General features: G+C 43.3%; 1 protein-coding gene across 2 annotated transcripts in view; it reads left to right on the top strand.

The window, feature by feature from the left end:
• The window catches only part of Epha4 (EPH receptor A4), a 143,908-nt gene that overhangs the window by 99,556 nt on the left and 32,853 nt on the right, over window positions 1–11,499 (top strand). For both annotated transcript variants that reach the window (XM_021199095.2, XM_021199096.2), the window contains exon 6: window positions 10,749–10,873. In XM_021199095.2, coding sequence (XP_021054754.1) covers window positions 10,749–10,873 — 125 coding nt within the window. The remainder of the gene's footprint in view (window positions 1–10,748; window positions 10,874–11,499) is intronic.

Genomic DNA, 11,499 nt, shown 5'->3' with positions numbered 1-11,499 from the left:
TGGCCTCGAACTCAGAAATCTACCTGCCTCTGCCTCCCAAGTGCTGGGATGAAAGGCGTGCGCCACTTCGCCTGGCTTAGGCTATATATTCTTAACATGTCACCATTGACCTCATCTCAAAGCAGACACCTGTTTGATGATCACAAAGCACAGAACAACAGAATCCTGTGAATCTTCCAAAAGCTGCTCTTGAGCCACTTAACCCTCCTCCAACTCCAAATACTATTAGTTTTGTGTTATCTTTATCTCCATTCTTTGAGTTAGGTAGCTCAATGTGAGGCTATTCAAAACTAGATGGTGTGTGATATGTGTGCGAGCAGAGGGCATGTGTACTGACTTGGGAGGTTGGGGAAACCACTACCATGACTCCATGCTAGTTGCTGCTATTACTATGGCAAGGAAAGTTAGCTTAAGCATACAATTTCTCAATCAAGGGCATGGTAGGTAGCACACGCCTTTAATCCAAGAACTGTGGAGGCAGAGGCTGGTGGATCTCTGAATTTGAGGCCAGACTGGTCTACAGAGTGAGTTCCAGAATAACCAGGGCTACCTTCAAGACCAGAAACCTACCTATGTTAGCTTGGCCTCAATAATAAAGTTTCTATAATGATCCCGAATTGGCACCACTATTGGGGAGCAAAGTTCTCATGAGGCCATGGAGTACATTTCCCATTCAAATCCTAACAAAGAAAGGAGATGCACAGCTTTCTGTAGACCAGTGGGTGAAGATGTGGGTGCTAGCATATGGCTATGAGATTCACCAGTTACGGAATTATCTTAAGGAAGCTCCACTACGTTGTCCTGTATTCTCCTCTTTTTAAGATGGGATAATAATAGTGCCAGTTTCAGGAAGTTGGTGGGAATTAATTCGTACAAGAGATTTTGAATAAAGCTTGGTACATCACTGCTGCCTAACGTGGGTTCATTGCGTGTGTGTCACTATTGACATGTGGTGTGGAGAAAGGATCCTTTGAGTCAGGGGAACTTCCATTTTTAACTCTTACAGCTTTGATTAAATTATTTAATTTCTCTATGCTGGAGTTCCTGAATTTGAAACATGAGTGATAATTATAGCTACTGCAAAGAGTAGCTAAGGGTAGAAAAAGGTGGTGTGTGTGTGTGTGTGTGTGTGTCCTGTAGTGAGGGTGGACAGCTTCTTTCTCACTCATTTCTGTAACCAGCTCTTCCCCACATGGACCCACATCTTCAACTGTGTGCTGCTAATTATGCAACGGAGACTAAATCACCTCTATTTCTAAAAAGAAAAGCTCATGCAACCCTACTGTCTTTTTCATATGGATACAGGCTCAGCCAAATCTCTTGGCTCAGTATTGTCATTTTGCTGAGCCTACTGTTGGAAGAAGACTCGCGTGTCCCTGCAGAGCCTTTACTTCTGCCTCTGGCCCTGCTCACCTCAGGGTAACATGCTCCAGTTCTTCACAAATGAGTGCAGATCTGCCCATCATCCATAGCCAGGAACTGGACGGAACCCGGACACCATTCTGGCAGCTTCAGACCACAGATCAATCTTCCGTTGGCCACAATACACTACACTTCATTTGAGTTCATTATTATGAAAATGTCTTTTTTTTTGGCTAAATGGCCCACTTTGCTCCAATGGGTACCTGCTGTAACCCTCAGCATCCACAAGTAGGTTATTGCAATAAAACATCATTTCTTGCTGAAGTCACATTCAGTTGGTGGTAATGTGGGGAGAGCTGGCGTCAGGCCTCCAGGACAGGCCGAGGTTGGCATCAACCTCCAACTGGCAGATTACAGATGAGAGAGAATGGGGAGTCACAAGGGGGATATTCATGAGTGAGTCTAGAAAATAAGTAATTACTTCAACCAAATTCCATAGTCCCAGGCTCAGTCATATGATCGTCCTCGGATACAAAGGAGTCTAGGAATGTGGTTTTGGCTGGGCAGCTCCATCTTCGAAACAGCTATTTGGATTAAGGGAACTCACATCTCTGGACAGTAAGTAAATGGAGGGGATCCCGCCACCTCCCACCCACCGCAACACACAAGCCCTTTCCATGGGAGTTAGGAGCATCACATTCTATGGTTCCAAGTTTTATTGATGGCTTTCTGTAAAGAGTTGAAAGTAATTTGCTGTCCACCTCTTGGCAGTAGGGGGTGGTGCCAAGACAACTGTATAAAGTTTGAATTCCACATTAAGGATAAAATAAAGACCGGGTGACAGCCCATGTAAAGCCTGAGCACATAAACCATTCGATTGAGGCCTCATTAATGTTCCAAAATCAGATTTCTCAAAATCCTTGGGTGCATGAGTTGTACCCTTCAGTAAACATCTGCACGCACTGCTTCTGGCGTAGAATTTGTTGAAAATACATGCTGCACCTCCCTCCAAAAATGCACTGTCTGGGAAAGATGCAAGCGTCCTGTGTTTCAAAGTTTAAAATTAATCCATATGGATCTATCCGTATTTAAATGTAAATAAATGTCATTTAACTCAGACTCTTCTGAAGATTTTGGCTGAAAATCAAGCTGTGTGTTTTTTGTCAATGTGAAAAACAACAGATGATATAACTTTTGCTTTTCTCTACCTTTTGCTTAGTTGTCATTTTCCCCCCAATTTGCGGTGGTTGGGTGTCCTTCCTTTCCTCCCTTCCTTCCTCCCTCCCTTCCTTCCTTCCTTCTTTTTTTTTAAATTTAAGTACACTGTAGCTATCTTCAGACACCTCAGAAGAGGGTGTCAGATCTCATTACAGATGGTTGTGAACCACCATGTAGTTGCTGGGATTTGAACTCAAGACCTTCGGAAGAGCAGTCAGTGCTCTTAACCATTGAGCCATCTCTCCAGCCCCCACCCCCCCACCCACTCTCTCTCTCTCTCTCTTGTTTTGTGTTTGAGGCAAGGTCTCATATTGTAACTCAGTCTGATCTTAAACTGTCAAGCTCAGTGTGGCTCTGACATCAGGGCAACCTTCTTGCTTCTGCCTCCTGGATCACAGATGTGCACCACCAAGCACCAAAGCCAAGATACTTTGTTTCAAAGGGGTAATGTGCTCATGTGGTGTAGTAACTTTTAACAGCTTCAGCAAGAGCTATAGAGAGTAGGGTAAGGTTCTTATGCAGGCATCCTGGGGCAGTTGAGTTTTTAAAGGAATTTACTAGGGGCTAAATAGCCAAGGTACTCTAACTGAATGAATGTGCTGCAAACATCGTGTGTGTGTGTGTGTGTGTGTGTGTGTGTGTGTGTGTGTGTGTGAAGCTTGTGGTCTTGTTAAATACTCTAAGAATAGTAGTGTTTAAAAAAAAAAACTAACTGAGTGTATAGCCTCTTTGGTTATAGAACTGCTCAGTGGTTAGTTCCTTGTGCCATAGATACTGCTGAGCCCATGAGAAATTCTTCTCTCCCTTGAATGTGGAAGAAAGCAATTAATGTTAGCACCAGAGTTCTTAGCCTCTCTGAGATGTAAAACCTCTAATCACAGGATATCATTAGTGCTCCGAAGCATTTCATTTTGATGCTTGACAGCATTTTAAAATGCACAAACCTTTGATATGAGGCAAATCAGAGCTGTGGTGTTGAATTGAGAAAGAAAAGACTGAACAAAAACCACCTTAAGCTGTGAGTAATTAAATTTAAATATGCCGTTTGAATAAAGCAGAGGTATTTATAAACTGTGCGTTTAGTTTTCCTATCAGGAAGAGACCCCTTAAGTACACATCATCTATTTAAATTCAGATTCCAGGGTAGGATGAAGTTAGCCTTGCTGTGACTACCATCATCTTCAGGCCATACAATGGTCAATGTACCATTGACATCCACCCATTCCGGGTTCTAAACTTTGAAGAGCTGTTTTTGCTCTTCCTTACCCATAGGGAGGAGCTGTCTTCATTATATTGGTTTATTTCCTACCTTATTCACCACTGCCTCAAACCCTAATTGAGCCAGGAATATAAAGCGGTTGGGTTATTTGAGCTGTTTCCTTTCCCCCTTTAAATCCACACCCCAACAGTTTTCATTGATAGTCCACGATGCTCACTGGACACAAGAAAACAATGGACTACAGCTCGGGAGTTGAGTACATCTTTCCCTGCATCTTTTCTCCTTGTCTCCTTTTCTCTTCCTCATCTCATCTGGGTATCACAAGCACCAAACTGAGGCAGTAAAATGACTTGTAGGTGTTTAATGGCAAGTCATTGAGGAAGTGAATAAAAGAAAATTGCAGTATTCACATCAGTAGGGAGCAAGGAGAACTGCTGAGCTTTGAACCAAAGAAAGTTAAATTTACCACATTCTTAAAGGGAGCTACCTCTGTTTGACATCAAAGCATCCCCTGTAATTCTTCCTCCCGGTGAAATGTGCCACCGTTAGTCATGATGGAGCCCTCTAATCTATGCGGTTTCTGTTTATCCAAAACACGCACGGAGATAAAACCACACATGCCTTCTGACTGCTTTGTGGTCTTTTCACAAACCAGATGCGACCTTAGGTACAGAGCAAATGGAGAGTCTAAATTCTCATTTTCTCAGGGATATGTTGAATTTGGAATGTCAGATAATGAGGGTTGGTGGTAATTGGGGAGATATGTGAACTTTATCTTGGTTTTCTATTAGAAAGCTCAATTCATTCAACTTCCAAACCTGGGTGAATTTTCCCCTTTTGTCTTCTCTAGCTTTTGCTTTATTTTACAAATAATTTTACTTGTTTCCATTGGTGTGTGGAAAGGCAGTCTGTTCCAATTGTTAAATCTTGGCATTCTAAGTCTGATTGCAGAGGGCTCTCGATTCCTCTTATGTGGCATGATGGATGTGTTCCCAGGGATATACAGTGATGTCTCCCACTCCAGCTGTTTGTCTGCAGTGGTCCATACAGTCTTGTATAACAAAAGGAATGCTAGGGACCTTCTGAGTTTCCGGAAATGACCTAGAAATCTCAACTATGTCCTTCCTCACAATTAAGGCGTCAGGAAAACTATTCGTATCCATCCTAGAGGTACAGATGAGAAACAGTGAGTAAATTGTCAACACCTCTGTCATCCTAAAGAGCAGTCCCTCAAAATGTCTGGAACAGGTGCAGTGAAGCCTGGCTTTCCTGTTAACTTACATTTGAGTGACATTTTACAGCCTGTGTGTTTGAAAAATGTTCAGAAAACATCACGTGGACCTCGCCAACAGAGATCCCATTTATAATTAGGACTGTCATCTGCTTCACCACCTATTGTCAATGTCTTGGTTAAGCTAGATGACAAAACTAAACCCGCCAAAGGTCATGAGGGGTGGATGCTGGGAGGTGTGGTGGGGGTTGAAGGAGCATTCGTGACTGGCATGTAATATTGTAATATTCAGGAACTGTTTCACTGTGTACACACACACACACACACACACACACACACACACAAAGGTAGATCAATTTTAAGATTTAGCTCATTATTATTATTCACTCAAATGTACTGACCACAATGCTCCATGCGAGGCAACCTGAATCCTGATCTGTAGTGATGACCAGTATAGAATAATAAGACACTTTTTGCCCCCAATTTTTTTCCAAGTTAGTCGAGCATTCTACTAAATCATTTAGGTGAAAAATATTTAAGATATATGGATTGAATAATTATCTTTTTCATGCATTGTAGGAGTTCTTCCACACAGAACCAGAGAGAGAATCTGTTTATCTGTCCCAGCTTCACCCTTATCTCTCTTGCTTCCTCCTCATGCAAGTCCTTTGAGACAGGGTCTCATGTGGCATGAGCTGGCCCTTGGGTTTACTGTGTAGAGGAGTTTAACCTTGAATCTCTGGTTGACCTGCACCAACCTCCGAAGTGCTCAGATTACAGGCATGCTCCACCATTCCCAACGTAGATGGCAGAAAAACCTTGACCATACCACACAGCCATTACCTCAAATTAATGAGTAATACTTTGTGACCCAAGGTACCTTTCTCCTTACCCCATCCTCCGGTCCCAGTATCATCTTGTCCTAAGCAGGGCTTCAGTTCCAATATAAATTTCTAAGCAGAGGCGGAAAGCATCCTTTTTTTTTTTTTTTTTGTGGAATGGCTGAATGGTTATGTCGGTATGGTTTGTAAGTAAAAAAGGAAATGAAGAATATCCTTAGGATTAAAGAAAACAACATTCCCTTGAGACTAAGTAAGAGGAGAAGTTGCTCTCTTAGCCACATCTCAAACTAGGACAATTGTCATCTGTTTGCTATTCAGAACTTTGCCACAAAACCTTGAAAATTATGGGCATAATTGAATGAGAACATAAATCTTTATTTAGATATCACCCTCTCCTCGTGCTCGCCTTTGCCAGCTTCATATCCATCTTTCCCTACCCGTATATTACCAATTAGTGTCATTATCCCTTCTTGCAGTGTATCACTGCAAATTTCTGGCTTTTAAAACAGGCATACATAGTACTGGGGACATAGTTTGACGGTAAAGGACTTGCAAAGAATTCTCAGGGTTCTGGGTAGGGTCTCAGCACTATGGTGATAATGGTGGTGGTGGGGATGGGATGGAGGTGATGATGATGATAATATGGTTAAACCCAGATGTGGCAGTACATCCTTATAATCTTAGTACTCAGGAGGCAGAGGCAGAAGCAGGTAGGTAGATCTCTTGAGTTTAAGGCCAGCCTGATCTATAAAGCAAGTTCCAGGACAAATAGGGCTATACAGAGAAACCCTGTCTGGGGAAAAACAAAAGAAAACAAAAAAACCCAGAACATCAAACAAATAGAACCAGTACATTTCTAGATGGACTGGGGATAGACAGACTCGTGTAGGTACCATGATGGCATTGAGGGTAGTTCTAACGAAGGATTACTGGGCTGTAACAAAGGAAGGGATTGCTCTATGTAAAGTTAGGGTTTTTTCCCCAACAGTCTCAGTAATTCTGAGTATGCCAAGGTCAGGATCTCGAGTCAGTGCCCGAGAGCCTCAATGTTTCTTGGATGCTGGGTATTCTCCCATTTTAACTAAGTTTTGGGAGGCAATAGTACCCAGTGAATACTGATTTTTATATTGTGATGGTTATCTGCCATTAATTGGAAGGGCTTAACCTATTAATGGGAAGTTTCCTTTTTTTGTTTTTGTTTTTGTTTTTGTTGTTATTGTTTTTTTTTTGTTTGTTTTTGTTTTTTTCCCGAGACAGGGTTTCTCTGTTTAGTCCTGGCTGTCCTGGAACTCACTTTGTAGACCAGGCTGGCCTCGAACTCAGAAATCCTCCTGTCTCTGCCTCCCGAGTGCTGGGATTAAAGGCGTGCGCCACCACGCCCGGCTGGAAGTTTCCTTTTAATATAACCACAGTTTCAGATAAATGTTATGTATTCGTGATACAAGTTGTCGGGGGCTGGAGGGTGGTGGCACATGGGCCGTGTGAGAAGACTGATTGATGCTTGGGAACCACTGGGCTAAGGGACCGACTGGGACATTCCATTGCCAAGTGCCTCATCGAGGGAAAGGAGCTGCAGGCAGGCAGGCACACTCGGCAAGCTGATGGCTTCCAGATGTAGAATTGGAGGCTGCATCGGAAACGAGGTAGAAAAAGGCGAGGGGCGAACCCACATGTGGCTTGTGATGTGGAGGACATCCAAGTTGCCTCTTTCCCAAAGTGGCAGTATGGCAGAGCTGAGGTTTTCTCAGGCCCGAGTTTCTTCCCAGGGGAGGGATGAAGCTCTTCTGTGTGAATGCTCCGTGTGCAAATGCCTGACTTAGGTATGGTTCCTGGCCTCATCAGGCCATAGATGGCTTTTGTCACTGTGCCCAGTTAAACACCACCCTCCTCCCCACAACAGCTGTTCAATCAAGAATTCAAATAGGAAAGTCACATCATGAGGTACATTTTGTGAATTAGAGCTGTGTGTTCTATATTTCTGTAGATGGTACCAATTCAGAATTCTGACTGGCCTCATCCAATCGGTTTCATTGTCTTTCCTTCTTCCCATTGTGTTTCTCTTTCGTTTCTCTCTCTCCTGCATTTTTTAGGACATCTCAGACAAGATCTACTCTGCCCAATTTTCCTTCCGATCAGTGCATGGCACATCCGTTTCCCCAAGGACGTGTGCATTAAGACTATTCTGTTAACCACGGGGTTGTATTGTCCTGTCCCCCTGCTTGAGTGTTTCAAAGACCCAGGCTGAGCTCATATCCCTTTTGAGCGGCTACAGGAATGCTGCTGCTCAGACTTCAAAAATTGAAATCGGATTCATTTCCCCGTGCCGCGGTATCCTCATAACCTAGCCAGAGAGAAGCCATTTCAGTCCAGCGGCACTCTCTGGGGGCATCCAGGCCATTGTTGCCCAGAGGCTCTGTCAATTCTTTCTCAGAATCCAACCCAGACTGTTTCTGAGAGAAAGTTCATTTGATAATTTTCTGATTTGCTTCCCTCCTGCCTCTTCTGTAATGGCTTCACTTTTTCTATTTCATTTCCCAATCTTGAACTTCGAAGCTTAAAAGAGCCCCCTTTTATGGAGTGTATGCTAAAGTGCTCTGTTAGGCAATATATTTATTACCTGGAGTGAAATGGCTTTTCACAGCCAGGCAGCCTCCTGAGCCTGGCTGCCTCTACCTCTATATTTAAGAAACTTGCTCCTTGAATTCTATAGGATAAAAGTTCTATGCCAGCCAGCACAGAAAAAGAAAAGCATGGTGTGGGGTGTGTGTGTGTGTGTGTGTGTGTGTGTGTGTGTTAATACATCTAACGAGCACATTTCCGGTCTTCATTTTCTTCAGATGTTCAGTGGCTACCATATGTCTGCTGCTTGCAGCTTTGTTCATCCAGTTGGGTATTGCTAACCTTGGCCTTGCCTTTGATGGAGACCATGTGTATACACTGTATCTTTCAATGGTGTTTATGCCTGAGTTCCAATCTGGAATAGCTTTGGATATGAGAGGAGAGAGAGAGAGAGAGAGAGAGAGAGAGAGAGAGAGAGAGAGAGAGAGAGAGAGAGAGAGATTGAGAGGGATTGAGAGGGATGTCTGAACATGTGTTTCCATCCGAGGGCATCCTTAAGAGAGATGCTAGCTAGGCTGTCAGTATCTGCCTCAAGGAGACAACCCTTGCTGGACTGGCTCTGTCATAGAGAGTCTTACTTTATTACGGGTCTATCCATGACACTCTGCTGCTAGGATACATAAGCATCATGGATGGTCAGGCCGGTCTGGACTCTTTCCATATTCTGTTTCTGGTGTTAACTTATTTTACTTACTTAGCCCTTTCTGCGTTGAGAGTTGGCAGCCACATGGGTACAAGGGAGGCTAACATTCATTTGTCAGAGCCCATTTTTACATTCCCACAGTTGGGGAGTAAGATGAATATGCATTCAATTTAGCAAGCCCCCCTAATCTCTGGTACTTGAGTCCTGCTTTGTGAGATAAGATGAAGGATTTCAGGGAAGTTTCCTCTTCTCTCTGGGGATTCACGTTGGCCCACGTCTGTCACAGCAGAGCTTACTAACAGCTGGCTGGACATGACAACTCCACAGAGCAGAGATGCAAGCATTGGGCAGCCTGGTTTTATAAATCTCTAGTATGTGCCACTTTTCCCTGCCCCCACCCCAGTGATATACCCATGAAACTGCTTTCATGTTTTTCCTGGTAGAAAGGAAGGTTTGCTGCCCGCCATGCAGAAGAACAACAACTTGAACCTCTTGTAAAATAGTTGCATAATGTCATTGATGTCCAGAGAGACCATCATGGCTTTTTATTTGTGTTCTTCATTATTTGCATGGCCGTGCTTAAACGGAAAAGTCTTACTGTAATTAAGCAGTACTTTTATTTACATTGGAAAGTGTATAAATCACTTGCCTTCCAGCATTCCCCGCAGTAACTGTGGAAGAGTGGCAAATCCTCCTGTTTGTATACAATTAAGTATCAGGAGCCTCAGTACTTAAGAGGCGGGGTGAAAGAAAGGCTTGCTCAGCTGAGTGGAGGTTCTGCCTGAGGCAAGTGTGACTTATAAAAGGACACCACAGGCAGCGAGCCCTGTACCCACGGCCCAGTGTAGCAAAGGCAGTTTCAGGAGCCAAGGAATTGATACTGGGCTGCTAAAAGTCACCAACCCTTTTCTTCACAGTTGAGAGGAGACACCATGACCAAGGCAATTCTTATAAAGGCAAACATGTAATTGGGGCTGGCTTACAGTTTCAGAGGTTCAGTCCCTTATCATCGTGGCAGGAAGCTTGGCAACTTGCAGGCAGACATGGTGGTGGTGGAACTGACAGTTCTACATCTTGATTTGAAGGGAGCAGAAGGGTTGGCTGGCTGGCTTTTGCACTGGGCAAAGCCGGCCTCCAGTGACACACCTCCTCCAATAAGGCCACGCCTCCTCCAGTAAGGCCACACCTCCTAAGAGTGTTCCTCATTTAAATACATGAATCCATGGGAACCAAACCAAGTCAAACCACCACAGTCCTCCTCTATCCTTCCCCATTCACCTCTCTACTTCCAGCGTTACGAATCTCTGCCAACCACACCCAGCTTTTCTGTGGGTACTGACGATCCAGACTCAGGTCCTCATGATTGCAGAGCAAGCCCTATCCACAGCGTTGCGTCTTCAGTCTCCTCACAATTGATCTTTTAAAGGCAAGCCCTATACAAAGGAAGGTCTGGAGATAATGGTGATGATAAATGCTCTTGTCTGGAGAAGGGCATTGTGGCCAACAGGAAGGCATGGGACTCTGAAGTCCAGTGAAACTGTTGAGTCGTGGTTTCTAAAATATGTTTCTTTCTAAAGTAAGATTATTATTTCTGTCTTTTTTTCTCCCTGATAGCACCATCATCTATTGCTTTGGTCCAGGCTAAAGAAGTTACAAGATACAGCGTAGCTCTGGCTTGGCTGGAACCGGATCGACCAAACGGAGTCATCTTAGAATATGAAGTCAAATATTATGAAAAGGTACTTTCTTCTTCGCTTTCCTTCTTTCTCTTTCTCCTTCCCTTTCTTTCTTACTGTTCCTTCCTCTGTGTTGTTCAAGTATTAGACAGTTCTAAATCATGAAATGGCAGCAAAAAGAAAATCAAATGCGTCTTGATTCCCAACAAATCTGATTATGAAATGTAATATTTGGCTTGTTATCTTGAAAAACACACACAACGTTCTAACATAATTATATTTTCTTTCAAATAAAAGAAATCAAGACCTAATCTATATACCTTCTATCACAGAGCATGCCTCATAACTGCTAAACTAATGATATGTAATAAAGGTGTGGGTTTTGATGGTTTTTAACAGAAAATTGGCAGAGGAAAATTACATTCCTCAGCCCCTTATAGAAAGGCATTAATTTTGCAAATAATTTGTCTCATAGCGGATAGAGTTCTGAACAGAGCTATTTGCTTCCAAGATTATCCAGAAAATGAACAATCAATCTCCCCCTCCCCCACCCTCCTTAGTTTTTTTTTTTTTTTTTTTTTTTTATTTTTATCGTAAGACAGGGTTTCCCTGTGTAGCCTTGGCTGTCCTGGAACTCACTTTGTAGACCAGGCTGGCCTCAAATTTAGAGATACATCTGCCTCTGCCTC

This window comes from Mus pahari, chromosome 5, assembly GCF_900095145.1.
Source record: "Mus pahari chromosome 5, PAHARI_EIJ_v1.1, whole genome shotgun sequence".
Taxonomy (NCBI): Eukaryota; Metazoa; Chordata; class Mammalia; order Rodentia; family Muridae; genus Mus; species Mus pahari.
The sequence above is the reverse complement of the archived record's forward strand: the minus strand, read 5'-3'. Positions and strand labels throughout refer to the sequence as shown.